Source organism: Aspergillus ibericus (genome assembly GCF_003184845.1).
Source record: "Aspergillus ibericus CBS 121593 unplaced genomic scaffold BO80scaffold_5, whole genome shotgun sequence".
In the NCBI taxonomy this organism is placed as follows: domain Eukaryota; kingdom Fungi; phylum Ascomycota; class Eurotiomycetes; order Eurotiales; family Aspergillaceae; genus Aspergillus; species Aspergillus ibericus.
This window is the reverse complement of record NW_020292103.1, coordinates 445,134-472,888: the sequence shown is the minus strand read 5'-3', so window position 1 is coordinate 472,888 and position 27,755 is coordinate 445,134. Positions and strand designations below refer to the sequence as shown.

The 27,755-nt window shown below is 52.6% G+C and overlaps 13 protein-coding genes and 1 non-coding gene across 14 annotated transcripts; 9 read left to right on the top strand and 5 right to left on the bottom strand.

Moving 5' to 3' along the window:
* Nucleotides 1–367: 367 nt before the first annotated feature.
* Nucleotides 368–2,349, top strand: BO80DRAFT_461748 (putative neutral amino acid permease; the record flags this gene model as incomplete). The annotated part of the gene is made up of 10 exons (XM_025722469.1): nucleotides 368–507; nucleotides 554–567; nucleotides 611–683; nucleotides 732–1,063; nucleotides 1,109–1,252; nucleotides 1,294–1,508; nucleotides 1,568–1,765; nucleotides 1,815–1,842; nucleotides 1,888–2,003; nucleotides 2,045–2,349. The coding sequence occupies 10 exons, from the start codon at nucleotides 368–370 to the stop codon at nucleotides 2,126–2,128; spliced, it is 1,344 nt and encodes a 447-aa protein (XP_025579009.1). The 3' UTR covers nucleotides 2,129–2,349.
* A 72-nt stretch (nucleotides 2,350–2,421) lies between these two features.
* BO80DRAFT_374063 (MFS transporter) lies at nucleotides 2,422–4,221 on the top strand. The gene is made up of 4 exons (XM_025716583.1): nucleotides 2,422–2,585; nucleotides 2,632–3,744; nucleotides 3,798–3,911; nucleotides 3,962–4,221. The coding sequence occupies exons 1-4, from the start codon at nucleotides 2,430–2,432 to the stop codon at nucleotides 4,094–4,096; spliced, it is 1,518 nt and encodes a 505-aa protein (XP_025579008.1). The 5' UTR covers nucleotides 2,422–2,429; the 3' UTR covers nucleotides 4,097–4,221.
* Nucleotides 4,222–4,381: 160 nt separating this feature from the next.
* BO80DRAFT_421933 (putative NmrA-like family protein) lies at nucleotides 4,382–5,948 on the top strand. The gene is made up of 3 exons (XM_025718715.1): nucleotides 4,382–4,946; nucleotides 5,030–5,124; nucleotides 5,199–5,948. Exons 1-3 carry the CDS (start codon nucleotides 4,629–4,631, stop codon nucleotides 5,731–5,733), a joined length of 948 nt encoding a protein of 315 aa, XP_025579007.1. The 5' UTR covers nucleotides 4,382–4,628; the 3' UTR covers nucleotides 5,734–5,948.
* Nucleotides 5,788–7,649, bottom strand: BO80DRAFT_452214 (putative MFS multidrug transporter; the record flags this gene model as incomplete). The annotated part of the gene is made up of 4 exons (XM_025721942.1): nucleotides 5,788–7,240; nucleotides 7,287–7,340; nucleotides 7,382–7,513; nucleotides 7,552–7,649. The coding sequence occupies 4 exons, from the start codon at nucleotides 7,647–7,649 to the stop codon at nucleotides 5,788–5,790; spliced, it is 1,737 nt and encodes a 578-aa protein (XP_025579006.1).
* A 347-nt stretch (nucleotides 7,650–7,996) lies between these two features.
* Nucleotides 7,997–8,936, top strand: BO80DRAFT_421932 (SDR family oxidoreductase). Its single transcript, XM_025718714.1, has one exon. It carries the CDS (start codon nucleotides 8,055–8,057, stop codon nucleotides 8,853–8,855), a length of 801 nt encoding a protein of 266 aa, XP_025579005.1. The 5' UTR covers nucleotides 7,997–8,054; the 3' UTR covers nucleotides 8,856–8,936.
* Nucleotides 8,937–9,245: 309 nt separating this feature from the next.
* BO80DRAFT_374055 (putative MFS sugar transporter) lies at nucleotides 9,246–10,919 on the bottom strand (the record flags this gene model as incomplete). Its single annotated transcript, XM_025716582.1, has 2 exons — nucleotides 9,246–10,669; nucleotides 10,715–10,919. The coding sequence occupies 2 exons, from the start codon at nucleotides 10,917–10,919 to the stop codon at nucleotides 9,330–9,332; spliced, it is 1,545 nt and encodes a 514-aa protein (XP_025579004.1). The 3' UTR covers nucleotides 9,246–9,329.
* A 2,488-nt stretch (nucleotides 10,920–13,407) lies between these two features.
* On the top strand, nucleotides 13,408–13,481 carry BO80DRAFT_t48. Its single transcript has one exon. It is a non-coding gene; the product is annotated as a tRNA-Ile (tRNA).
* A 365-nt stretch (nucleotides 13,482–13,846) lies between these two features.
* BO80DRAFT_421930 (uncharacterized protein) lies at nucleotides 13,847–14,858 on the bottom strand. The gene has a single exon (XM_025718713.1). It carries the CDS (start codon nucleotides 14,789–14,791, stop codon nucleotides 14,108–14,110), a length of 684 nt encoding a protein of 227 aa, XP_025579003.1. The 5' UTR covers nucleotides 14,792–14,858; the 3' UTR covers nucleotides 13,847–14,107.
* Nucleotides 14,859–15,043: 185 nt separating this feature from the next.
* BO80DRAFT_461742 (uncharacterized protein) lies at nucleotides 15,044–16,233 on the top strand. The gene is made up of 3 exons (XM_025722468.1): nucleotides 15,044–15,533; nucleotides 15,606–15,821; nucleotides 15,926–16,233. The coding sequence occupies exons 1-3, from the start codon at nucleotides 15,412–15,414 to the stop codon at nucleotides 16,068–16,070; spliced, it is 483 nt and encodes a 160-aa protein (XP_025579002.1). The 5' UTR covers nucleotides 15,044–15,411; the 3' UTR covers nucleotides 16,071–16,233.
* Nucleotides 16,234–17,772: 1,539 nt separating this feature from the next.
* On the top strand, nucleotides 17,773–19,882 carry BO80DRAFT_421928 (putative acyl-CoA dehydrogenase). Its single transcript, XM_025718712.1, has one exon. It carries the CDS (start codon nucleotides 17,808–17,810, stop codon nucleotides 19,737–19,739), a length of 1,932 nt encoding a protein of 643 aa, XP_025579001.1. The 5' UTR covers nucleotides 17,773–17,807; the 3' UTR covers nucleotides 19,740–19,882.
* BO80DRAFT_461740 (NmrA/HSCARG family protein) lies at nucleotides 19,878–20,786 on the bottom strand (the record flags this gene model as incomplete). Its single annotated transcript, XM_025722467.1, has 1 exon — nucleotides 19,878–20,786. The coding sequence occupies one exon, from the start codon at nucleotides 20,784–20,786 to the stop codon at nucleotides 19,878–19,880; it is 909 nt and encodes a 302-aa protein (XP_025579000.1).
* A 122-nt stretch (nucleotides 20,787–20,908) lies between these two features.
* Nucleotides 20,909–22,345, top strand: BO80DRAFT_452208 (Zn(II)2Cys6 transcription factor domain-containing protein; the record flags this gene model as incomplete). Its single annotated transcript, XM_025721941.1, has 3 exons — nucleotides 20,909–20,933; nucleotides 21,082–21,618; nucleotides 21,669–22,345. 3 exons carry the CDS (start codon nucleotides 20,909–20,911, stop codon nucleotides 22,343–22,345), a joined length of 1,239 nt encoding a protein of 412 aa, XP_025578999.1.
* A 375-nt stretch (nucleotides 22,346–22,720) lies between these two features.
* Nucleotides 22,721–24,315, top strand: BO80DRAFT_347045 (uncharacterized protein; the record flags this gene model as incomplete). The annotated part of the gene is made up of 2 exons (XM_025715399.1): nucleotides 22,721–23,155; nucleotides 23,212–24,315. The coding sequence occupies 2 exons, from the start codon at nucleotides 22,721–22,723 to the stop codon at nucleotides 24,313–24,315; spliced, it is 1,539 nt and encodes a 512-aa protein (XP_025578998.1).
* A 705-nt stretch (nucleotides 24,316–25,020) lies between these two features.
* On the bottom strand, nucleotides 25,021–27,540 carry BO80DRAFT_441535 (uncharacterized protein; the record flags this gene model as incomplete). Its single annotated transcript, XM_025721198.1, has 4 exons — nucleotides 25,021–26,720; nucleotides 26,821–26,977; nucleotides 27,036–27,190; nucleotides 27,252–27,540. The coding sequence occupies 4 exons, from the start codon at nucleotides 27,538–27,540 to the stop codon at nucleotides 25,021–25,023; spliced, it is 2,301 nt and encodes a 766-aa protein (XP_025578997.1).
* Nucleotides 27,541–27,755: the final 215 nt, after the last annotated feature.

The window sequence follows — 27,755 nt, the reverse complement described above, 5'->3', positions numbered from 1 at the left end:
TCATGATTCATTCTTCTGTCTTGACATGGTTCTTGGCCTTTGTGGCTCCTCAGAAACTGGATTCATGGTGAGGGAGGAAGAGATGGCTTCGGATTTCCCCGTGGGTTGAATCTTCGTGTAAGACTTCCCCGCGTTTTGGATCATTCACTGCGGTGGTGTATGACGTGTGATGACTGGGGATCGGAGGTGGTAGAGATGAGGTAGAGGTGAGAGGTTTTTGGTGAAATGGGGACCTACGTACCTCTTCAGTGGTAGTCATCTGACTGGTCTTCTTCTTCTTCTTTCAGCCTGTCCTTCTCCTTTTCTCAACAAGAGTTGCTTTGTCTTCTGCTTTCAAGTTGTGATCGGAATGCTACCCAGTCTGAAAATGTCTTCAACTGCGATCCACCGTATCGAGGACCCGCCTGTCGAGGAAGTCAAGCCCGAGAATGGCATGATTCCTGAGCCTGAAAACCCCTTTAGTCATGATGAGACTGGCGAGGTCAAGTATCGTACGCTGGCCTGGTGGTATGTGATAATCCTATTGATGATAGGTGGTAACTAAACTGTACAGGCAATGTGGCATGAGTATATACCCCATACCATCTCCGAACCCCACTGATCACCACAGTCATGGTGGCCGAGACCATCTCACTCGGCATCCTGTCGCTCCCCTCGGCTGTGGCGTCGCTTGGCCTGATCGCGTGTGTAACATTGGTCTCCCCGGATGGCCGTGGCTAAACAAGCTCTAGTGCGGTGATTTTGATCCTCGGGCTTGGGGCCTTGGCGACATATACGGGCTATACGCTGGGGCAGTTCAAGTTGAGGTATCCTCATGTGCATAGTATGGGGGATGCGGGCGCGGTCATGATGGGACGTATCGGTCGTGAGGTGCTAGGGACTGCGCAGTTGCTCTTCCTGGTGTTTATCATGGGGAGTCATCTCTTGACGTTTATTGTCATGATGAATACACTGACGGAGCATGCCACTTGTTCTATTGTGTTTGGGGTGGTTGGCTTGGTGCTCTCGTTTGTTCTCACGCTGCCGCGGACCTTGAAGAAGGTGTCGTGGTTTTCGATCTCGTGTAATGTCTGCTACCTGATGGAGGGAATGAGCTGACTGAAGCAAGCCTTTATTAGTATTTTGTCTGCCGTGATGGTTACCATGATTGCGATCGCGATCCAACGTCCAGGAGGTGGACATGTCGATGCGACCGTGGAGAATTCCTTCTATAAGGGTTTCCTCGCCGTCACCAACATTGTCTTTGCATACGGTATGTACGTCTGCATAAGATGGTTCATGCTAACCAGTCAGCTGGACATGTGGCCTTTTTTGGCTTCATCTCGGAAATGCGCGTGCCGACCGACTATCCGAAGACGCTGTACATGCTGCAGGGGATTGATACGACGATGTATGTGGTCACCGCGGTGGTGATCTATCGATACGGCGGCAAGGACGTGGCATCACCCGCGTTGGGCTCGACCAGTCCGCTGTTGTCCAAGATAGCCTACGGCATCGCAATTCCGACGGTAAGAACCCTCCGTGGGGGGGGGGAGGGGGGAAGGGGGGACATTGGCTGATAAATTAGATTGTGGTTGCTGGCGTGATCAACGGTCATGTGGCATGCAAGTACATCTACGTCCGTCTGTTCCGAGGGACCGACCGGATGCACCAACGCGGATTCGTGGCAGTGGGAACGTGGGTATTGATTGCGCTGGTTCTGTGGACACTGGCGTGGATCATCGCCGAGGCGATTCCGGTTTTTAATGACCTGTTGAGCTTGATTGTATGTTCGATGTGATGGTGGATACTCCGTACAAGGCTGACGGTGGCAGACGGCGCTCTTTGCGAGCTGGTTCACATGTGAGTCCACCGGCCTAGATCCGTTCCATGGCACTAACGATGCAGATGGGCTGAGTGGGGTGTTCTGGTTGTTCTTGAACTGGGGTTGCTATATGTCGTCTCCTCGGAAGATGTTCTTGACCGGGCTGAATGTGCTGGTGGTTGGCGTGGGGGCTTGCCTGGTAAGTACATCGCAGCTTGATGACACAACTGATGTGGACAGTGTGGTCTGGGCCTGTATGTGTCGGGCAGGTCGATTCACGAGCACCCGAGCAGTGCCAGCTTTTCGTGCGCGGACAATCCTTGATGATGATGCTCGGAGGAGGAATGCCGAGAGCCGAGCCGGATGGGGAATGCAATCGTTGCCTGCTGCCAGTCAGGTACCAGTTGGCTCTAGATGATGTCAGTCATCTGGTTTCCATCGGATCTATGCAAGACTTATCCTTCATAAGACATATAGTAGTATGCTGCGATACTAGTCGCTTGCCACCTCATATGACGTCGACGGATCCATCGGATGCCGTTCAGCTTGACATCATCCCACATAGATAAATAGAACATACTTAGTAGATACGGATGCTGTTGTCCCATACCCGGTTGTAGCTGTCATGGAGGACTCTCGCGCACCGACGGTCTCGCCAGCGGGCTCGCATCCCAGTTCGGATGCATCGTTGTCGAGCCCTGCCGACGTCGAGAAACAACAATTACACGAGAAAAGCAGCAAAGATCCGAATCTAGTAGACTGGGATGGACCCGATGACCCCGTACGTTGTCAGACTCCCTATCTCAGCAATAACTAACAGAATCCAGGAAAAACCCACCAACTTCACCCGGGCCAAAAAATGGGCCATCACGATCATCCTCGGACTAATGACCGTCTCCGTAACCTTCGCCTCATCCGTCTTCAGCACGGCGTCCGAAGTCACCGCCAAAAAGTTCGGGGTCTCCGACGAAGTGATGATTCTCGGCACGAGTCTCTTCGTCCTAGGGTATAGTTTCGGCCCGCTCTTCTTCGGCCCACTCTCCGAACTCTACGGCCGCAAGATCCCCCTCTTCACGGGCTTCTTCATCTTCGCGATCTTCCAAATCCCCGTGGCCGTGGCCCAGAACCTCCAAACCATCATGATCTGTCGCTTCCTGGGCGGTCTCTTCGCCAGCGCCCCGCTCGCCATCGTCGGCGGCATGCTCGCCGATCTCTTCGGGCCCGTGGAACGCGGCATCGCCATTGCCGTCTTCGCCGGGAGCACCTTCATTGGACCCGTGACGGGCCCGATCGTGGGCGGGTTCATCACCATGTCGTATCTCGGCTGGCGCTGGACCGAATACATCACCGCCATCATGGCGTTCTTCTTCGGCGCCGTCGGCTTCCTCCTCATCCCGGAGACGTTTGCCCCGGTGTTGCTGGAACATCGGGCCCGGCGATTACGCTACGAGACGCGCAACTGGGCGCTGCATGCCCGCTCGGAAGAACAGCCCGTCGATCTCCAACATATCGCGACGGTATATCTCATCCGGCCGTTTCTGATGCTCGTTCGGGAACCGATCCTCCTGCTGATCACCTTGTACATGGGCTTCATCTACGGATTCCTGTATCTCTGCTTCGAAGCCTACCCGGTTGCCTTTCAAGAGGAGCGCGGGTGGAACGAGGGCGTGGGCGCATTACCGTTCATCGCGATCGCGGTGGGAGTGGTATTCGGGTGTGGGGTGATCATCTATTTCACGAAGACGCGATTCCAGACGATCCTCGAGCAGACCGGGCAGATTGTGCCCGAGGAGAGACTCATTCCGATGATGATCGGGGGGGTGTTGTTACCGGCGGGGATGTTTTGGTTTGGGTGGACGTCGAATCAGAATATCATTTGGGTGCCGCAGGCGATTTCGGGGGGGTTTCTAGGGGCCGGGATTTTGTTGATTTTCATGCAGGTATTTCCCTCCTTGCCCCCCTGTGCTAGTGGAGGTGATACTGAATAAAATAGGGCTTGAATTATATCATTGATTGTTATAGCATCAATGCCAACTCGGCTATTGCAGCCAACTGTTTCTTTCGATCGGGGCTGGGGGCGGGATTTCCCATGTTTGCGATTCCGATGGTAAAATTCCTTCCACTTTAACAGACGTCAATGGACTCTAATGTTAATAGTTCCATAACCTGGGCGTGCCGTGGGCCATGACTCTGCTCGGATGTCTAACGGCGATTCTGTTCCCGGTGCCGATCTTGTTTTATCTGTATGGGAAGAAGATTCGCTCGTGGAGTAAGTTTGCGCCGACGGCATAATGTACCGGGGGGGTGGCTGTGGTAGGATATGGGAGTAGAGATAATACCTTTGTTTGATTTAGTGATAATCTTGTATTCAGATCAGTGTGATTAATCCAATACTACAATTGAAAGAGATACACAAGAACATTAATTCTAGGAATTGATCATCGTGATCAGATTTATAAGCACGGCCCAAACGCGGGGTATCGGCGCGATGTGAATCCGACGCTTGACGGTTAGTGGTTAGCACCTATACTTTTCTCTGCCGTCTAAATGAAATAACCCAGAACAACTAGGATGTTTATTGCTGCTGTCCAATGATGTGGAGTTAAGTATAACCTAATGAACTAGTCGAGGATCCATGACCCCCACACTTACAAATCCGATTCCTCAGCACGAAGCTATGTCTTGATGGCATCATAGCTAAAGGTATATTGTACTATACTATCTATATCAGACCTGTACAACATAAATACCCCTATCCCTCACTCCTCACTCAATCCCAACCCCAATCCCCAAACACCAACCCCAACTAAAAGAAAGAATCAAAATGTCCCTAAAATACCTCCTCACCGGCAGCACCGGCGGCCTGGGTGCGCAAATCCTCAGCTACTTCACCAGCCACCCGAATCTCATCTCCCCCGCCGACTTCGCCGCCTCGTCCTCGAACCCAGCCAATCGCAGCAAATTCGAATCGCAGGGCATCCAATTCCGGGTCGTGAATTACGATGATCCGGATACTTTGGAGGTGGCCTTTCAGGGTGTGGAGAATTTGCTCTTTGTGAGTACGAATACGTTTGATGTGGAGAAGCGGAGGAGACAGCATGGGAATGTGGTTGATGTGGCGGGGAGGGTGGGGGTGAAACATGTAAGCCTTCTTGTTTTTTTATTCCTTGGGGGTTTAGTGGGGGGAAATGGATTGGCTAATTGGTGTGTGTGGAATATAACTAGATCTGGTACACCTCCCTCGCGTTCGGTGGGTTCGACTCTACCTCCCAGGCCTCCGTCCAGCAAGCACATTATATGACTGAGGAGATGTTGAGAGCGTATGTCCCCCTTACCCCCTTCCTTTCCCCCATCCCACTTCCAACAAAGATCCTAAACACTAAGAATGGGATAGATCTGGCATCCCCTACACCTCCCTCCGCGAAGGCATCTACACGGAATGTTTCCCCCTCTTCCTGAACTGGTATCCGAGTACCAAGACTATTTATCTCCCGACCGCCGCCTCCACGGGGAGGATTGCATTCACGCTGCGCTCGGAACTTGCGGAGGCGACGGCGAGACTTCTCCTCCGGGGTGCTAGTTCCCAGAATGGGAATGGGATTGTGTTATTAACCGCAAAGGAAAGTATCTCGGTTAATGAGATCGTGGAGGTGATTAACGAGACGACCGGGCGGGATGTTACGGTGGAATATGTGGACGCGGAGGAATATGTACGCATCCATGCGGAGAGTGACGAGGGGGGGAAGAGCGAGGGATTCTTTCGGCAGCTCGTGGGATGGTTTGAGGGGATTGAGAAGGGGGAGTTGGAGGTGACCCATGGGTTGATGGCGGAGGTGTTGGGGAGGGAGGCGATCGGGGCGAGGGAGGCCATTCGGGGGTTGTTGAGTAGGGAGAGGGATTATGTGTGGCATCAGAATTATGCGAATTGATATATTCCTAGCAGGGGAGAGGGGGAGGGGGGATGTATTTGAAAGGTACATAACTCAATGCTGCTGCTGCCGATCATGCTGCGGATACCCCGTATGCGTATCGCGATATACCGTCCCCGTGACCTCGCCACCCCCCTCCCCCTCCTTTTCTAAGACAACATCCTCCTCCTCATCCGTCGCAAACGTCGACTCCCGCATGAACGGACTCCGACGACGAATCTCCGGTCCCTTCCACACCAACACCACCGGGACAATGGACAACGCGAGGCCAATGAACCCCAAGAGGGACCCCGCCCAGCCATACCCCAATGTCTCGAACAGCTCGTAACTAGCCAAGGGCAAAAACGCCCCGAAACTATTCCGGCCTAAGGATGCAGCGGACAATGCAGACGCGGCGTACTTTTCATACGCATCGGTGAGATAGTTCACCACCGCCATGTAGATACTGTAGATGCCAATCCCGCAGGCGGCGATCCCGCAGGTAGGCACAATCCAATGCACGAAAGGAAAACTGGACCAGCCGTACCAGAAGAGCCCTCCCGCGAAGAGTAAGCTCCCGCCGATACTGGTATAGAGACGGGCTTCCGGGACGGGTTTACCGGGCTTTTCGGGGTTGCGTTTCGCGGAGCGGAGGTAGAGGATGTCCTGGAGGGGATTGACGATGGTGCCGATGACGGCGCCGACGGAGATGGCGAGTTGGATGAGCCCCGTCTGCAGGGTATTCATGCCGTAGTTGGTGCTGAAGGTTTGGACGACGCTGCTGAAGAAGAGGTAGAGGATGCCCCAGGCGAAGGAGATCCAGAGGGTGAAGAAGATGACGACGGGTTCGGTGATGAGCATGCGGGTGGGTCGTTCGAAGGAGATTTGAAGCAGCCGCCAGACGCTGGTGTTGTCGAGTTCGGCTTCGGCGTAGATGAGCCGGTTGGTTTCTTTGCGGAGTTTTCTGGCCCGCCGGGCGAGGATCACGTCGGCGCGGGTCTCGTGGAGGAGGAACCAGAAGATGGGGAGGAGGCCGGTCAGGTAGATGATTTGGACGTAGAAGATCCAGCGCCAGGGGTCGGTTTTGTGGATGGCGACGATGGCGGAGCCGACGAAGGGGCCCAGGGCGATGCCGATCACGCTGGTCAGGCCGAAGATGGACATGGGGAGACTGCGCGCTTTGTCGCCGTACCAGACGTCGCTGATGCTGCCGCCGACGATGTTGATGGAGACGGAGGAGGCCCCGCCGCCGAAGAAGCGGGTCACCACGAGCGTGGCGTAGTTTTGGGCAAAGGCGGAGGGGAAGAGGGAGATGATGAGGATGATGTAGGCCACGAAGTAGCCAGGCATGCGCCCGGAGGCTTCCGTCAGGGGAACAAAGATGAGGGGCCAGAAGGCCGCCCCCATGTTCCAGGAGGTGGTGGCCCAGTAGAGGTTAGGGAAAGGGGTGTTTTGCACGTGGAATTGAGATTCCATCCAGTTGTTGCCGGAGCCGTAGGAACCGGCGGGGATGCCGGTCAGAACGGAACTATCTAGTCAGCAGAGTACGTAGTTTGGTATGGGGGACGACGTACATAAAGCAAACAGTCAAAGTGAGAACCCATTTGTACGTGGTGCTCCAGTTGAATCTGCGTCGTTAGTTGTGCCCTGCATAGATGAGGCAACTCACGGATTATCCGGATCATCCTTTCCGTTCCACGTATGGATCTCCAGATCCTCCCTGTCACGCAGATCATTGTGACTGACCACTCCCACATGGGGATCGCGACGGAAGAACGATCGTACCCTGCGGATGTCAGTGCTGTCTCAACGGATTGTCTCAGCATGATTGGCACGTACCGTCCAACAAACGAATCATCAAACTCATTGGTGTGCACCGTGCTCGCCCGACGCAGCGACGGGCGAGACACGCGTCGATTCTCGGCAGAGTCAGCCATGATCTAGATGCTGAACAAGACTGGCGACTTGGCAGATGCGAGGGGAATTGGTCAAATACTACACCGTATGGTGGTGCAGAGCCTTCACGGCGGCGGCGACATGTCGTCATGACCGAATCCGGGCCGAGAGTGCAACCCCGGGTGGCCGAGAAATCCGAAGCTCTGAATGGTCAATTGTTAGACTGCAAGTTATGACTAGAAGTGGGGATGTGGAGAGAATGATGCACTTACTACTGTGGAACAAAAGTAGGGTTGGCCAACCGGTTTGGGTCATGACATCATCGCCCGATGACTTCATCACTCCGATTCGGTTATATAAGAAGTTGTCTCCGAACAGCAACAGCAACATCAACAACACTCTCAATACTTCAAACTCAATTGCAATTGCAAAATATCACAATCAACATGCCTATCTCCATTCCCTCCGCTTCCAGCCTTCAGGACCTCTTCAGCCTCAAGGGCAAGGTCGTCGTCGTCACCGGGGCCTCCGGCCCCCGCGGCATGGGCATTGAAGCCGCCCGCGGCTGCGCTGAAATGGGCGCCAACATCGCTCTCACCTACTCCTCTCGTCCTCAAGGTGGTGAGAAGAACGCCGAAGAGATTCAAAAGACCTACGGCGTCAAGGCCAAGGCCTACCAGTGCAACGTGGGCGACTGGAACAGCGTCAAGAAGCTCGTGGACGACGTGCTCGCCGAGTTCGGCCAAATCGACGCCTTCATTGCCAATGCCGGCAAGACAGCCAACAGCGGTATCCTCGATGGCTCCGTGGAGGACTGGGAAGAGGTCATCCAGACCGATCTGACGGGCACATTCCACTGCGCCAAGGCGGTGGGGCCGCACTTCAAGCAGCGGGGCAAGGGCAGCTTCATCATCACCTCCAGCATGTCCGGACACATTGCCAACTTCCCGCAAGAACAGACCTCGTACAACGTCGCCAAGGCCGGGTGTATTCACATGGCCCGCTCGTTGGCCAACGAGTGGCGGGACTTTGCCCGGGTGAACAGCATCTCCCCGGGTTACATCGACACCGGTCTGTCGGACTTTGTGGACCAGAAGGTGCAGGATCTGTGGCTGTCGATGATTCCGATGGGTCGGAACGGCGATGCCAAGGAGTTGAAGGGTGCATATGTCTATCTGGCTAGTGATGCCAGTACATACATGACGGGCCACGATATGGTCATTGATGGAGGATACACTGTGCGGTAAAGGCTGGACCGGTTATGGATGATGTTAATGACATGTACGTTAATGCAAAATAATGGACTCGAGATGCTCGAACTGGTTATCCGATTATGTCGTAGAGTAGCAGTTGTTGCCATCAATCTCGAATACGAGGGTGACTACGACAGGCCTGCCCGTATTCTGAGTGTCAGCAAGGTTACATCGTTCAGTTGTAAGCCAACTGATGAGAATGCAGGGTTTCATTTAGCTTTCTTTGTCTTCTGACTGAGAACCATGTTTCGATGTAAGCTGCCAAGCTGTGGAGGCGTCATAAGAGGTATGTGAGAGATTTCGGGATCGAGGTGAAGTGAGGACCGAAGAAATGCAAGACCACAAATCAAACGATCAGGTGATGTCTACAGTAAGCCCAACAGCCTAAGGACAAAGCGAGCAAGTTACTCCACATGACAGAGCAGCTGCCACGTTTATTTGAAATGCTGAGCTAGATAATCCTCAGAATCAATCATCATAACCACTTTTCTCAACCTTCGCATCGGTCTCCGGATCCTCCACCACCTCCGCCAGATGCATCCGCGGCAATGTCCTGGCCAGTCGCGGCGGATCAAACACGCTCTTCGACTGCAGGAAAATCTCGTCAATCTCCTCTAGCGACCGTCCATTCGTCTCCGGGAAGAAAAAGTACACAATCGGCACAATCGCCGCGTTCAGCACCGCGAAGATGATATAGTACTGGTATCCGATCGTATCGAATCCCACCGGCGTCACCTCGGCCAGAAGAAAGTTAAAGGTCCATACGGCTGCTGTCGAGACAGCACTGATGGCTGCCCGCAGCTGCAACGGTGCGACTTCGGTCGCGTACAAAAATGTCAGCCCCGAGTATCCGACTGTGAAGATAAACTCAAACACGAAGAGAAACACCACCGCCACAACCAGCGCCGCGGAGTTGTTGGCCTGAGACGTCGTCCCAGCCAAGATAGCCATCGAGGCCGACATGCCAACTGCACTCCCGAGCATCAGCGCCCGTCGACCGAGCCGGTCAATGGTGAAAAAGGCAAGGAATCCGCCGAGTGGCTGGGTGAGACCCATCGCAGCCGCGAGAATGCGCGACGGCACCGCATCGAGTCCCAGATACTGTTGGAAGATGGTGGTCGCGTAAAATGTGATCAGGTTGATTCCGCACATCTGCTGGAACATTTGTCCTGCTGCAGCCAGTACTGTCCTGTGAAACAGTCGCTGTTCGCCCATGCTCAGCATATCTTTCCAAGATCCCGACCCTGATATCGCCAGCGACCGTTCAATGTCGCGCATCGCCAGGGTGATGCTTTCATCGGCCGGGTCCACATCCGCCAGCGCGGCCAGGATCTCACGGGCTTCCTCTGTCCGATTCCGCTTGATAAGCCACCGAGGCGACTCGGGGAACACTACAATAAAGGCCATCACCATGAGTGATAGGACAATCTGTAAAGCCAGCGGAAACCGCCACGACACGGAATTACCCGTGACGAAGTAGAATCCGAAATCAATCCACAGCGAAATGGTGATGCCGGCGCCAATGAATATACCGTCTGTCACGACGTGCGCACCGCGCTTGCCTGCCTGTGAAATCTCAGCCTGCCACACGGGCACAGTGGCAACGTAGCCGCCCGTTCCTAGTCCTAGGACAACACGCGCCACGATGAACTGAGCCAGTCCAAATGAGGTGGCCATCAGCAGGGCGCCAATTATCGACACGGCTGAGGCGATGAAGATCACTCGCCGCCGGCCCAGCAAATCTCCCAGGTAGATGCATGACAATGACCCGAAGATGCCACCGACAGTGTACAAAGCGACCACCGTACCTGCAAGCGGTTAGATGGGCATCGAATACGAAGGATAATGCATACCCTGGATGGTGGAGTTGTAGTGCTGCTGAGCCCCCGTCGTGGTCAGGGTGTTCATCTGGGGAAAGGTCTCCGCAAACGACTGCAGCGTTAGCAACCCCCCGGTCACCCCCTGGTTGTATCCATAGCACACAAAGGCCGGACAGACAACCAGCCAGATGATGGCACGGTTCAAAAGAGCGCCACGCAAGCCAAAGTAGGGTTGCATGGCTAAGACCTGCAGTAGAGAATACTATGCAAAGATCGCGGCATCAGCCAGATGCCCCGCTATATTGATTCATTAGACTTGGCTCCTTGATGCTGGCATCTGGTCTGAACTTTTATAAAAAGACATTATTCTCAGAACGGGTCGGCCATCGGCGGCGCCCGTGGTGTCGCGTGGACCTGGCATTTCAGACTAGAATAAGATTCAAGTAGCCGAAGACGTACCAGACGTAACTCGTCGAGTTGGAAGGACATCATGGAAGCGATCGATCGCCCAGCTGAGGGAGCCTTCTTCCCCGCTGAGAATGGGGATCGTCGTGGCATTCTCCACCTGCCGGCTGGCTTCCCATCGGATCCGGCCGATGGTAGTTGGACCTCGGGTCGAGAACCACTCGGGATTGGCCCCAGTTCAACCCCAGAATTCACATAGAATTTGGTAAGAGCAGATATGGAGATAGATAAAGAAGATGTAATGCCCCATGTTTGGGGGACAATGATTCTCCAGTCTCCACGGTCCGATATCGCAAGCCGTAGGGAAGCGAGACGATGTCTAATTACTCTATGTAAGCAGATTCCAAACCATATCGCAGCCACGGACCTACAGCACGTTTCCAGGCATCCCTATGGCGTAGCTGCCCGTCTTAAGCCGGTTGGAGTGTGTGGCATTGACTGAAAATAGAGGGATAGAGCGGCAGGTCCTAGCCCGCTTGGACCGTAGCGGCTTTTATTACCACACTTCTGCTAAACGAGATAGTATTGTTGTGGCTATGTGGTCTTCTGCGCCCATTACCTGCTGTGATTTGAGAAACATGACAGCCTATAGCCTAGGTAAAGCATAGACCGTAAGCATCTGACTAGAAAAGTTAAGACAGACCAGCTTCGGACTATAACACGCTCATGCCCAATTTCCTAGCTCCATATATCTCGAATCCTTCATCCAATCGTCATAATCACAAAGCATAATGGCAGCACTGGGATTCATGATATGTGGACTTACGCTTGGTTGGACCTGCAAATTAAAAAGCCTCGTAGCAATTGTCAGCATCTTCTATAATTCCGGCGCCTTTGCACGGGTACTCCACAGGCACAACATCAACGACGGCATAGTTCTGTTGAATGAGACAGGAGCGTCTTCAACTGCTGCGTGTAGTTTTTGGAGATGATTTCTCACCAACTGAGAACACCCAACAACCCTCCATCTATTGCTTCGTGCGAAAGTCGGGGGTTCTTGTTGAGTTCAAGCAGAGATAGCGGGCGGACTTGAAGAGAAAAGATGTTGGAAAATGCAAAGTTCAGGCAACAGGCGCCAGGCACCTTTACTACCGCCGTTTTCAGGCTTACATATATCAGGTCATTTGACAGTAGGAATCGTGTATTACAAACCGTCTTCTGTTGGCTAATGTATCCGCTCTTCTTCAAGGCCATTTGTCAGAGAAATCGACCTTTATCAAGCTAGGCCGGAATCCTGCAAGCCTTATCCACAGCATCGTTTTTCAATTTGACTGCATATATATGCTCATATGCTGGCGGGCCACGTTAAGATATCTCCTCCACCTGCACGGCCGCGAGAACATGAAGGGACATTCAGTCAGCGTAAGTCTTAGCTGGAAACAGCTGGTAACCATGCGATCAAGCCTATCGAATCCCGGAAGGATAGACTAAGGGCCTACCTAATACTCCAAGTGAACCGAATCCCCTGTGTCATCTAGTTCGAGGATGCCTTCTTCTATTACGGCGTCCCAACCAGGCAGTTCGATCTCCACATCCTGGTATCAGATATCCATGTGGCTGCCAGGGCTTTTGTGCAGGCTGGGTGGATATTTGATGCACAGTGTCCTTATAAGATTAGATCTAGAGTGGTGGACATTGTGAAGTTTTCCAGCGTTGGTTGGTCCCTCACCAGGCACATACAGGCTGGGGCCAAACAACAACCGTTCATCTTCCAGCTTCAGACTGAGAATTTTCCCTGTCCATGGATACATTGTCGGGCGCGGCGTTACTTGGCTTGGAATTGCCATACCCGCCAATGTCAGATCTTCTCGACGCATTTATCGGGCTGGATTGGCCCAATCACGACATGACGTGTCTTCATCTCGTTATTTATCTCTCATATTTGTATAGATATGTACCGGCTCTGGAAGAAAGTCTATTTTGCCGGCAAGATGAGGTATCAGCACGACAATTTCATTGTCATATGCTGGCGGGGATGGGGAGTTTGTAGCTAAGTTGCAGGAAATTTTGTTTGCATCATGGAAATATATTTCCGCACCCCATCACCTGCTCTCCAACTTCAATTTCGCTATGCACTTTATGTCGCAATGACACAGAATCTACCACTAGCTACCGCCCTAGGTCACGTCTAAATATTCACTGAATATTCACATTTTATATTCTGAACCATGGATCAACAGAAAGATACGAGGTGCGCAGTTGAACGCCCACACTAAACTTTTGATTATAATGTTTATGTTTCAGTTGCTTTTCAACAAGCGGGTCCCATAGCTCAGTTGGTTAGAGCGTAACGCTAATAACGTTAAAGTCGAGGGTTCGAGCCCCTCTGGGACCATCTTTTTGTTTTTCTTCTCTCCCTGACCGTCTGCGTTCCGTCTAGTTTTAGCTCCTTATCGAATGTGGGGATAGTTAGTGGGTGTCCTGATGATGTCATTGCTGTTTATACTACGGAGTATCTCGGGGTACTATACTGGATTGGGGTTCATGCTGTCATTGGTACATGTGATGATCTGGTCTATCACCCCATGTGGTAGAAATGACTACCTCATGGGAATGTATGCGGGTATGTTTCTCGTGATGCATCATGCAATCAAAGCTGTAAACTGGAGAGATAGGGTGGGCGGTAGGACAGTCTAGACCAAATCAAGGCGTATGCTTCCATGGACGAATCTCCAGGCCAGGAAGTACATGCCGGATGCGGTCGGGCCAAGGGCCTTTCTGATTAGCCCTGCGATTACACTATCCGGGATCCCCTGCGATGAGCGTTGCACAAGACACGATGCAATTACCTGAGTCACAATGATTCCTGAACAGGCAACAAATCAGGCCCCCAGAGTAGGCAGAAGTTGGTCACATCAGAGTCCTGCCGGTTTTTACATCATCCCAGCACACTATTCCATATGCATTGCTTACTTTTACTCAGCCACCTATCCATATACCATAACGAACAGACCCGAAAGGCTATCCAATCTTCATCGCAGCCTCCGCCAAACTCACACTCCCCAACTCTTGATTCCTGATCACACTAACGAGATGGTTCACTCCATAATCCGTTGACGCATGTACAACCACGTTTTCTCCAAATCCGCAGTCCCGATCGCCTTCCCCGGCTTCCACATATGCTGCATAACTGCCCTTCAAGATCCCGTCTTGTTCGGACAACAACACGCCCCTCGCGCTCTCTCTCGCCTGGAGGTAGTCCGTGAACGTGCCCTGCACAATCATCTCCCGGACGGTACTCTGTCCCTCGATGGCATCATATTCCACATTTGCTTGGACGACGTAGTACAGCGGGATGGAGATACGACCGTCGTCGAGATCGGTAGTGAGTTGGAGCTTGTTGGGAGTGGTATCGATGCGGACACGGAAGGTGGTGCCGTCTGGGGCGACAGCGTAGATGGCGAGGCCGATGCGGTCGGGAAGGTTCTCCTTTTCAAAGATCGTGTGACTGGTTTCATAGGTCGGGAAAAAGTCGCGCTCGTAGCCGGCGTCGTAGAGGCAGCTGTGCGCGGCGGCTTTGGCGGCGAGAAGGGAGGTATAAGTGCCTGGGATGCGGAGGGTTTCGATGATGTTATTAGGGTTCTTGTTCATGCGGGTGATGGTGAGGAGGACGTGGTAGAGGTTTTCGGGGATTTTAGACGACATTGTAGGCTATAATCTTGTTTCTCTGTATACGAATTGAGACATAGAGGAGGGTTTGGAACTGGCGTGGTCAGGTATGGCGATGCATGGGCGTGCCCTGATATTTGACTAGATGGAGAGGTCTAGGCATGGCCATGGAAAGTATAATTAGTGCGTGGACTGATGTCGGGGAATATCACTTCACTTCTGGTGAGGTGATCCTAGTGATGGACCCCCCACCTCAACTGCACAGACTGTACAACAGCCAAGTCTTTCTTCATTCATTTCTCCGCAATGAGCGCGTCACGATGACCTCCCCTGTTAAGTGGCCTGATTAGCGGGATTCAAAGCCCAAAGTTTATTCGAGGTATTCCCCTGGTTTGCAAGCCGTATAAGGTACCCGGCTGTCTTTATTCCCTGGTCGGACCAGATTCACCCCGACCGCACCCCTCATCCCTCTTACCTTCCCCAGACTCGCTACCTTCTGCATGCAGCAGTGTCGGGGATACCTCGGCCGAGAACCTTCTCCCCGGAGCTGACATATTAAAAACATCTTCACAGGCACGATATATCTTCCCCACATTTCCCCAGAGATCCCAAACCAAGCATACTATACACCCTAGACAGCTGTACAAAGAGAGAAAATGGAAGAATCAGAACCACAACCGACGGGAGATCCTGACCGTCCTCAAGTCCCCGATAAAACTCTTCAGCTTCAAGTCCTGCTCATTCTCTGTCTGGGCATCTACATCGTCACAGCGATCTGGTATACCCATTCCACCCTATAAAATCTAGATAGAAGGAAGAAACACTGACATTCGATTATATGTACGCTTAGTCTACTCCTCAAGTCCTACTGCATCGCATACGGTACCCTCGACTTCACCTCCACACCTGCCACAACCCCGGACCAACCTCCCCCATGGGACTCTTCCCAGCGCCTGAAATCCCTCAATCGCGTTGCGCCATTAAAGCGCTACGACACGTGGCATAGCTCGTCGCTTTATAACGAGCGGAGTCCGTTACTAGCTGATGATGGGGAGCTTAGCATCTGGTTGGTATACATATCTCCTTCTGCCCTTTTTCATTTATCGCAGCATGCCCCCTCCTGGACATACACAAAGACAAGACAAACTGACATATTTTGAACCGAAATAGTGCAATATGCCTCGACCCGGTCCACCGCGAAGATATCATCCACGCACTGGCCTGTAAACATGTCTTCCATGGGCGGTGTCTCGAAACTTGGTTCCTGGAGTATCATGATGCGTGTCCGGTTTGTTGGAGGGTGTTTTTTGTTTGAGAAAATCACCAAGTTCTAATACTGTTTTCGATCGTTCAAAGCTTAAGTAGGAATGCGCGCAGTGTTATCGGAGGGTGGTTATCTGTATATCTTCTAGGACGGAACAACTGTCTGTCTTATATCAGCTTGATAGTGTTCTTACTGTAGAACAGGTGAAAATAATATACTCGGATACCCTACTATTGGCAATAGCTTAGGTGACAAAAAGTGAAGATAGTCTTATGGTTGTGAACATCCTTCTCTCTTGAGACCACACAAGCCACATTGTCATTAACTCTTCGGACAAGCGCCCGCACTAGAATTGATCACCCAGAGAGGATCTCGGCTCTGCCAGGGCCAGAGACTTTAGCGACTGATACTGAATCAGCTAGATCACGTGCTGAGCTCATTCAGCATCAGAGATAGTCATGTGTAAAAGTCGTTTAATATCAGACTTGAGATGTTATCTGGTTAAACCTGCTGGAGCCAACTCTCTGATCCTGGTTGAGGTATTTTTCCAGCTCTGGTCCAACAAAAGGGGTGGGGGTTCTTCTGACCCCGGCGGAGCCATGCGCCCGTTGCATTAGTTTCTAGACATCCTAATCTATATCCTGATATATTTCCCTCCCCTCCCGTCCTGGGCGGTAGAAATACCCTTTCGAGGTTGATTTGATTGAAAACAGTTATCCCCAACATTGGAAAATACATACCCTCATCCGATATCAGTACCAGGTATTTCTACCCCCTTCCCCCTCTTCAACTCCGCACCTTCTGCCTTCAACAACCATTATCCTCACTCTGCTGCATCACATCCCACCTTTTGTATTACTGACATAGAATGGCTGGTCGTCTCTTAGTTGAGAGCTTTTTACTTTGATGGCAAGTCGTATCACCCGAGTATCCCATACGGAAACGTGCGTCTATTCTGCTTAGCAGCCACCCGATGATCCCTCACTTGCTCCCCGGAATTTTCAGTTCATGCTCTCCGTTTGCAACCAGTATCTTCATGACGTTGGAATGATTGCTGGTTCCAAATCATTTCGTCTGGAGCTCCCTATGAGACTTTTTCTTTACTTAAGGGCTAATGTCACTGATTCTTCCGAATGGTTATGGAGATATACTCACATGGTTTTGATCATAGAGCAGTAAGTGAGGGATGGAACCGACCTGATGCTTCAAGCAACATGAAGGGAAAGGGGACTTGGCTATTGGCAATGACGAGGAACGAGATGGCACCTGAACGATAGGAGGGCCGAAGTGGTGGCGGGTGATCTACGCGATACATCCATGCGATCGAGGTGGCCACTTGGTGCAGGATGGCCGCATCTTTAGCTAGAGCAGTGGTGAATGAAAGGTATGCTTAATAACTCCTGTGGCGCTGAATTAGCGCTGACTGAATCTTGCAATCAGTACGAATACACGGCACCTTTTCAAAGAACGATGCCATACTAATGACCTCATGCAGGCCTAAAGATGCGCATAATCGAACACAAGCATTGTCCTACTATGTAGAGGGCCATCTGTTTGGTGGAATGGTGGCCGCCATGCATGCCCGCCTCGGAGGATGCAGATCAAAGCCGACCACCAATCAATTCGTGTCGTGATTCAAGTGGCCACCGAGGACCTCGGATATCTCGGGCTGAGAGGTCAGCCGCCGAGTAAGTGGGGGAACCACTGACTCGTCGGCTGGAGGTCCTTTTTGTTCTTTAATCAAGTTGTTTCGCCTCTACGGAGTAGATTTGGCAAACCTGAGAAACCATGGCAGGGCAGACTCCAAAGCCTTCATCATCAACAGAGGGGTTTTTCCAAAGCCTCCCCACCATCCCTCCTTGCTATAATTTCTCGGCAAGCGCCCAAAAGAACCATGATAGATCTGATGATGTAGTCCTGGGCCGGATTCTGGAGCTTTATCTTCCCCGCAACTGCGGCAGCGTGGGTCGCTCTATCCACAATCTCGCCCGCCGTGCCCTTGATCCGTCTACGCTCCAGCACAGTGTCGACGCAGAGATCAACCAGCCTTTTCTTCGGCCACTCACCACCTTTGGCGAGGAGAACCGCAATGATCCCCTATGGACATCTGCTGGTTGGAAAGCGCTCAAGGCAATCGGCCAGGAAGAAGGACTCGTGAGCTCCGCGTACGAGACGAAAAACACAAGTTGGAACCGTCGCGTGCATCAGTTCGCGCTGAACCATGTTTGGTCCGGAAGTGCTGCCATGACGGGATGTCCTGCATCCATGACAGACGGAGCAGCCAAGCTGCTTGCAGCTCATCTAGGCGATCCCGATGGGGACCAACCTGGTCGGAGAGAGGTGATGCAGGAGGCGTACCGCCGCCTCATCTCACGGGACCCTAAGCTTGCGTGGACAAGTGGGCAATGGATGACAGAACGAACGGGTGGTAGTGATGTGCGAGGAACGGAGACGGTCGCGCGTCGGCTGACACAAGACGAAATGCTCCAGGGAGCTTCCCACGATGCGCACAGTATGCCACTTGGCCCATGGCGCATCGACGGGTTCAAGTGGTTCAGCAGTGCGACGGACTCGGAGATGACAGTCATGCTCGCGCAGACAAGCAAAGGTCTCAGTTTGTTCTACGCACCGATGCGGCGACGCGTTGCCTCGGCATCTGCGAGCGAGACTGAGTTGAATGGGATCCGGATTCAGCGACTGAAGAATAAACTTGGCACAAGGCAGTTGCCTACAGCGGAGTTGGAACTTAAAGGAGTGCGGGGCTGGCTGATCGGCGAAGAGGGACGGGGCGTGAAAGAAGTTGCGACCATCCTCAATGTTACACGTCTATACACAGCTGCTGGTTCCGCGGCGGGTTGGGGCCGCGGCCTGGCCATTTGTCGGGCCTACACACAGGCTCGCAAAGTTCAGGGCTCACTTCTGGAGGACAACCGGCAGCACGTGCGGTGGATGGCTGGGGAAACAGTGAAATACTGGGCAGCGATGCATTGGACATTCTTCGGCATTGCGCTGCAGGGCTCTATCGAACAGGATTGGGACTTGATGGTTCGCAACACCAAAGCCGCTCCTTTGATCCCGCAGGATAAAAAGCAAGCAGCAACTCTGCTACGACTCATTACGCCAGCATTGAAAGCACTGGTCAGTGTGGCATCTGTTCAAGGTCTTCGAGCCTGTATGGAGGGCCTTGGTGGGGTTGGATACTGCGAAAACAATGAGGATGGCGGCATTCTCAATGTAGCGAAGATTTTCCGCGACACGCTGGTCAATCCGATCTGGGAGGGCACGGTCAGTGTGATGGCCGAGGATGTGGTTAGAGTCATTACCGATCGACGGCTCGGGGATGGCAGAGTTCTCGAAAACGTTCTGGGTCAGTGGACGCGCAGCGTACTCCAGTTCTGTCAAAGGCTGCTTGCGGACGAGTGTGCGCTCGTCCAGAAGAGACTTGAGAGATTCATCCAAACGACAGAGAAGGCTGACAAAGCCGAACTTCTCTGGCGTGGAAGAGAGATAATCGGGCACGTGCAAGCAATTGTCTGCTCTTGTCTGTTGATGTATGATGCCTGCGTCGATGGCGATGTCGTAGCCCTGACCGTGGCATCAAGGTATGTCCGTTCTCATGCGGGATATGAGATGCAGTCATCTTCTCAGTGGCATAGCGAGGCGTTGAAGGACAAGAGAATCTTTTTAGGTGCGGGTAGTGTTGCAATTGGGAAGCTTTAAGGACTACTTGGGACCTTGGCAGGTTGAATTTGCACAAATCTTGACTTTAAGTATCTCAGCGGTAAATGATTGAAGATGCATGTGAATATCACCTGATAATCAAAGTCAACAACAAGTGGTGAACTTTATATACAACCGCTAAGTAGAATACGTCTTCTCAACATTCTCCCTCTCCCTCTCCAAAAAGTTCTCAAACGTCCCCATATTCAATCCCAAATCCTTATTCCTCTCCAGATCCGCAAATTGCGCCATATCCCGCAAAGCCACCTGCGCCTCGATCAACACATTCGTCGCAATCTGCGCTCCAATCTGCTCCTCCGTCATATAATCCGCCTTGAATTCCACCCCAGTAGCCTTCGCCAAAGCCCCCAATATCTCCCCAACAGTCAACAACTCCCCTGCCAATTCAATTTCCACCCCATGAAACCTCTCATCGAAGAGCGCCTCCGCACCGACCCGGCCAATATCCTCCGGATCCACCATCGCAATCTGCGTCTCGGGCGTCCAAGCCGTCGTCCAACACTTCTTATCCACCAAACCAGCATAAATCCGCGCCCGGGGCGCCAGAAAATTCGTCATAAAGTTCCCAGGACGCAGGATGGTCCATCTCTCAAAGCCCAACGTCCGTGTCTCAATTTCCAGCGCTTGTTTACTAAGAAGCATCTTCCCCGTGAAGCCCGTGGGAGTGAAGGTGCGGATTTTCTGTGGTTCATTGACGGCAAAGGCGCTGCTGTAGACGACGTATTTGACCCCGGCTTCTTTGGCGAGGGTGAGGACTCGACGGCCGCGGATGGTTTCGTTCTCTGGGTTGAGGAAGTCGGGCGTCATGTTCAGGAAGAGGCCGATGCAGCCGGTTAGGCTGCCGCGGAGGGAGGGTTCATCGTCGTAGTCGCCTTTGGTGATGCGTACGCCGAGGGTTTGGAGGGTTTGTGCGGCGGGGGAGGTGGGAGTGCGTGTGATGGTGTGCACTTGGATGTTTTTTTGCAGGAGGTGGCGGGTGATGGCGCCGCCTTGGGTGCCTGTTGCGCCGCAGACGAAGATGGACATTGTGGATGTAGTGGTAATAGAGTATGATGGATTGAGAAGGATGGATGATGATGGGGAGCATATCTGAGGTGGTTTGGGTGTTTATATATGGCAGTGTTGAAGCCTTAGAAGAGAGGTATACAATGTCCGCTGCGGAGATCCACTCGGGTGACCGCGATGATTGGCTGAAGTAGATTTAGCGGGCGGAACTCCGCCATCTCCACTGTTTTTTTCCGTAGCCATCTTCCATCGGTTCGTCGTCAAATATTCCAGCTTCAACAAACCGGGCACATGCAGTCCATTAATTCGTCTACAGAACGGGCCAATGCCCCACCGCGGCGGAAGTCCTGCGAAGCTTGCAAAGTTGCCAAGCGGCGTTGCGATCTGGCCTGGCCGGCTTGTTTTCGATGTGCCCGCCGCAACTTGGTTTGCGTCTACCCGGGGAGACAACCGCCGAGCCTGGATATGGAGACGCCGTCATTACCGATTAGCCCCCCTGAGAACTTGTTCTCGCCATCATATGCAGAGGTCCAGTGTACGACGGATTTTAACTTTCTACCATCGACTGTGGAGCCAGGCGTGCTTGAACTCCCTGACCCAGAGAAAGATATTCTGGATCTACTTGCTCAATGTCCACCGATACAACCTCCTGCGCAACTACTAGCATTCCAGGAGCCAAGCACTGCCGTGATAAGGACGAGATCTTCGATGCCTATCTCGGAGATCGTCACGACACGTTTGCAATTTGGCATAGATGTGCTAAAACAAGCACCCAGAATGATGGTTCTAGAGAACCAGACGCCGTGGTGCCATCAGCAACTATACAAGGATGGCATGCCGAGATCAATGCAAGGTAGGCCATCATGATTATGGCTGTTTGTTGCTGGTCTCTAATGATAACAGATGCCCTCGCCTGTTGTGCCCTTTATATGGCCCGAAACGAGATCAACACTCCCGTCATCCTCTCCTCCTTCAAGACCCGCATCGACGACCTTCTCGCCTCACCACCTCCAAGCACACCAATCGAAGCTTTAGCCTACACGCAGTCACTCATTCTTTATCAAATTATGCGCCTCTTTGAGGGAGACATTTATGCCCGTGTATCCGCCGAACCACTCATCCCTATTCTTGAAACCGCCGGCTTCAACCTCCTAAACTATGTCCATTTTCCCGCTCCAGAGCCAGACACAGACTCATTCCCCCCTATGGATGCTGTCATGCAATCCTGGAGCGAGTGGGTCTACCAGGAATCTGCGCGACGCACTGCACTCTTCACCTTCTACCTGATCCAGATCTACCGTTTGATCACCGGCGACAACAACCTCAGCTGCGACGGACGTCTGGGTCTCATCCATTCGTGGTATCTATCTGCACATCTATGGAGCGCGCAGACTGCCTTTGATTTTGCAGTGGCCTGGAACGAGCACCAACATTTTTTGATCTGCAATGGGGATTTTGTTGGTGCGCTACAATCTGCGCAGCCGGCTGATGTGGACCTGTTCGGGCGAATGCTCCTCAGTACTGTCTTGGGAATTGATCAGGCCAAGGCGTGGCTTTATTCCCGGGGAGCTATCCTGTAACGACTCGTTTACCATGGCCCGACAATCCTCATCTCCACGGGCAGTCAGCTCGGTGGATATCCCTTCCGGCATCCGTCCCAGCCTTACCTGTTCTGGAATAGGATCATTACACCGCCCGGAATCGCCGCCCCTGAGCCGAGCCCAGCCTCTTCTGTTGTTCCACTTCTGCGCGGCTGGCCCCGAACAACAAACCCGATCAGAATCTCGCTAGTGCTCCGACTATTTGATAGACTTTGCCAAATTCTTCGCAACTGATATCCCGGGTTGTTCGATATGGGGTGGTATTGTTTTAAATGAGAGGGCAATTTCCGATCTCACATGGGCCCATCTCTTACCTGATGGCCTTGATAACGCTAGCTTGAGATCATCTCCACAATGACAACACTTCCTCTTCTTAGAGGGAACAAAGTTTCCCTGGATGATGCCCTTGCAGATGACGACAATATATTACATCGGTTAGATTATCCACAGAAGCAGGAAGAGTTCTGGTCACATCTTATCTCCCTCAAGGCCGACATCGAAGCTTCGGTAGCTTTTCATCTTCGCGCAAGGCATTGTCAGGTCGCTGATGAAGCCGATTGGATGTTTGGCAGCTACAATGTATGCATTCCAATCTGTATTAACCCGCCTTCTGAGAATCACGTCCTCGTTCGAATTCCGCTGCCATACAAGGTCGGCGAAGAGAATAAACCTGGAAACGTCGATGAGAAGCTGCGGTGCGAAGCAGCTACTTATATCTGGATGCGGGAGAATTGTCCGAGTGTGCCTATCCCATCACTCCATGGATTTGCATTTCCCGATGGGAAAACGGTATGTAAGCCCATCCCCGTTGCCAAATTCTTCAGCTAATTTGCGGCCTGTTACAGTTCGTTGAACCGTCCTGTGTATCGTTATTCTCCCGATTTTGTTGGCAAATAGGTCGCGTAGTACGGTCATGGCTGGGTTTTCCAACGTCGTGTCCATATGTTGGCCTACAGCGTCGGGGCGCATTGAGCACGGGGTACATGATTATCGGCTATATCAAGAGTGGTCGGATGCTCTCTGATACCTGGGCAGTTCACCTTCAAGACATGGCACGGAGAAAGACCCTGTTCAAAGACCTTGCAAGCATTATCCTGTCATTGAATCGTACCCAACTGCCTCGCATCGGATCCCTCACTATAAACAACGATGGCATAATAAGTCTCACAAATCGTCCCTTGACACTACGTCTGCAAACCTTCGAGAACGAGGGCATTCCAGCGATCCCAGATGGTTCAACTTACGAATCTGTCGAGCCGTATCTCCTAGATCTCTTACAGTGTCACGACAATCGGATCTACCACCAGCCAAATGCCATCCATGACGTCAAGGATGGCCAAGAACAACTGGCCGCTTTGACCATGATGCGGGGCCTTCTACACCAGTTCATATCTCGTCAGTACCGTCATGGGCCATTTGTAATGACCCTAACCGACCTCCACCCGAGCAACATCTTCGTCGATGATGGATGGCATATTACATCTCTCATTGACTTGGAATGGGCGTGTGCCTTCCCAGTCGAGCTCCAGACACCTCCCTACTGGCTGACTGGTCGTCCTATTGATGACATTGAACATGGAGAGCCTTTAGAGACCTTTGAAAAGGTTGTCATGGAATTCATAGAAACACTTAACGAACAGGAGAAGAGATCTCAAGGCTCGAACGTTTCTCATGCGCAGATTATGAGAAAGTGCTGGGATAGAGGGAGCTTTTGGTATTTCCAAGCCCTGCATAGCCCGAAAGGGCTCCTTCGAGTCTTCAACGAACACATTCAGAGCAGGTTCTGCGAAGAGCACTGTACACAGAGCATATTTGATCGGACAGTCAGTCCGTACTGGTGTATAGACGCCGAGCGCTTGATCCAGAAGAAGGTAGAAGAGGAAGAAGGCTATAAGGATGGACTGAGAAAACGGTTCGGCAGCTACTCTGGCAGTTCCGTAGCTTCATGACAGGCTTGGCTCATTCTCTTTTCCTGTTCGCTATTGCATACGTTAGAAAAATGGCTAGCCAGAGTCGCTGCATTTGTGTTGCTTACACCTCAGTCCTTCTTTTTACTCAGTCTCCTCCTCTGTGCCTCTTCCCCAGACGAGATCACTTGACCAATGCTTGGATTGTTCGCTATGCGCTGGGATGGCAGCTCCGTCTTTTTTGCCCCGCGCTCTCTTAGCTTCCTCACCCGATGACAATGACATCTGTCTAAGTTGGTTCTGTTCAATTCTTTTCTGTTCCGCGACACTTTTCTCAGCTTGTTCACTCATGCTTGACCTAGGAGAGGGAGGAGGCAGGTGGATCGCGGTGTGTGAAGCCGAAGCGTGTCTTAGTAGGAAAGGAGGGTAATGTTGAGAAGAGGGGCAAAGGGGCCTAAGAGTCGAACAGCAGCAGCGGGGTCAACGCCATGCTGCAGTAAAAGGTTTTCCTTGCGGCTCACGCCCCGACGCCAATGCATGATGAATACACACACACACACACACACACACACATCAGCCCCATAGATAACCGTTCCATTTCTAAGAAGACCCCCGACCGACAGATAGCAGAGCAGGCGTTTATCACCCAATATTCTGTTAGGGTTTTCAGACGCTCCCACCCGAAACTGTCCACTGTAAGAAGGAAGGGGTCGGTGAGCTCCATCAAGGAAATGCAGTAAGCGTTGTTCACATCTTTAGAGCGTAAGTGCTCATCAACAACCACCGAAGTAGGACCAGCTCCTGCGAATTGCCCCTTCTAGCTGGCTCACCAGGGGATGTTCCCGTGCGGACTCGTTTCGGAACGAGGATGATGATTTCTTGCCTAGACGAGGGCAAAGCCTGGGTCTTGGGTGAAACGGCAGTGGTTATGATGAGACTCATAGTATGTTGGTGGCCAGGGAAGTCCCTCAAGCAGACCTCATTCCCATCGAAGCCCGCTTTTTTGAGCACCGCATCCCAGGACTGCTCAGACAGGAGGGGCCCTCCTGATCTAGAGTCCTCACTTCCGAGCCACCACCCCGGGAGAAGACCAAAGACGAAAGGAATGCGCGTAGTGTTGGGATTGCACGGTTCAATTAGAATGAGCTTGCCGCCCGGCTTCAGCAATTGATGCACATTTCGTAAAGTATTCTCTATGCTGCGAGTGGCGTGCAAGACGGACGAAGCTACGACAACATCGTATTTGGGCAGGCTGAACTCCTGAATTGTGGGGTCCTTCTCGATATCTAGGACTTTGAATTCCAGGCGACTGGCATAGCGGTGGAACTGATCCGCAGCTTTGGGGAAGAACCCAGGTGATACATCTGTGTAGGTATACCTCCCACACCATGACCGGGCGGCTAGGTGATCCAGAATGACTGCAGTGCTTCCGCCAGTACCGGCTCCAATCTCCAAGATGTTGGCCTGTGGCTCCTTGTGCACCAGGCGGTCAATATAGGCAGCCGCCCTTTTGTTATTTGCTGCGAAGGTGCTACCGTGGTAGAAACCCTCAGCCAAACCGCCATCGCTGTACCGAATCTCCAGGGGATCCATTTCGCCACCGAGGACTCGATTGAGATCTGAGCCCACGGAATTGTAGAGCTGCATCTCAGGCGAGTCTCCCAAGGCGACTGCAAGGCGATCAAAATAGGCAGTGTCATCCAAGGCGGGCTTTCCGCACTCGCCCTGGAATGTAAGGTCGGACGCTTCATAAGCGGCGACTTGGCTCCTCATCCAAGAAAGATATCGATGCATATGGGGAGCTCTCACGTCCAACTTGCCACCCTCAAACTCCCGCAGCACCCGGCCGAGATGATGGAGACAGATCACTTCCATTGAGTCGGCAGCTACCGGGTTAGGGTGGTCTGCAGTGGTCAGCGCCGAGGTGCAGATGGCCGCTGCGTGACTGTGCGTGAGAAGATCCACATCCGGCCGCCACTCAACATCAAATCCCACTCGAAAAGCCTCTGGTCCCGCCAATCTCAGGCTTGTCACGGCAGTCGATCGATACCCTTCGAACAAAATCTGGCATTGCTGGGTCGAATGGTCATATGCTGTGACGGTAAAGTCGGTCTCCCGATAGCCCCGGACGGCTGCTGTGGTAAGCGCTCGGAGGGTGTGCCCTGGTGTATGTGCCAACAATTGATTTGAGATCCAAAAGCGAGCTATGCGCGTGGGTACCATTGTTCGTAGGGGGGTCCAGGTACCCCTCGACTCGGCCACTGCGGTTGTTTGCAGGAAAGCATCGAGGGCGGTTGGATGGATCAGGTAGTCTTGGGTGAGATCACTATGCTTGACTTTTTCCATCCACTGGCTCGGATTTATGACGGCCGTTGCCTCCCTGTCCATACTGTAGTGGACATCCTGCAAACCCTGGAAGGCCGGTCCGAACCCAAATTCATAGTGGGCTAGATTGTCATAGACTTGCGCAGAACTGGATGGTTTGTTGGCACCGTTGAATCCCATCCAGCCATGCCTGGCGGAGCGCTTCGCTGTGCTGCGGCTGACGCTCGTCATTGCCGTAGTGAGTCACGATGGTGCCGCGGCTGATCTCAACCCATTCACCGGGACACTGCTGGTAGAGAGTGAAAGTATTTCTGTCCGAGATGCTGGAGTCAATTCGAACTTTGGTCTCGGGGCGCAGGTGGAATTGAACCTCGACACCCTGTGAGGAAAGGTTGACGAGGAGAGCCCTATGAAACGACACCGATTCTAAGCTATACCCTGTCACAGGGGGGGAGGCCTGGATCGGCCATTTGCCGAGCTGCTTCCAGCGCCATGACCATGATCCCGGCAGCAGGGTAGAGCTCGGTGCCATTGAACGCGTGGTCCTGGATCCACGGGAGCTCCGATGCGCGGATGATGTGGCGCCACTTCGCTTCGAGCGGATTCCAGTCTGGCGTCCGCACCCCAAGTAGCTCGTGCCGGGGGAAACTCACCGAAGCGGTAGTTTTGACTGATCTGGCTCTCAAGCCAGGAGGACTGCGAATGGTTGAATGGATACGGAGGCAGACCAACCAGTGTTCTCCTAGGAGATGGAGCGCCCCAAGACGCATTGATCATATTCAGATCGACTGGGAGTTGTCGACAATGGAGTCTGCCGATCAATTCTAGCATCGTGCGGATGGCATGAGTGCCATTCTGTAGTGTCATGTCGTAAGAAGCATCACCAAACGGGGGTGCGGGCCGCAGCGATTGACTCTTCAACGGGCCTTCGCAGGGCTCCATGAGGACCAACCTCAACCATAATAGTGGGAGCCGTTTCAGCGTGCCCAGCGCTCTCGTGGATTAGACGGTTGCCCAGACTAACCAAGGCTGGTGCGAATTGCACCGGACAGGGTCAGATTCCTGGCCCAATATTCGGGCTTCCGGAGCTGCTTCGGCTCGATAAGCTGTCCAGTTGAGTCTGGACAAAGTCGATGCAAATCTCGTCGCCCGTGAGC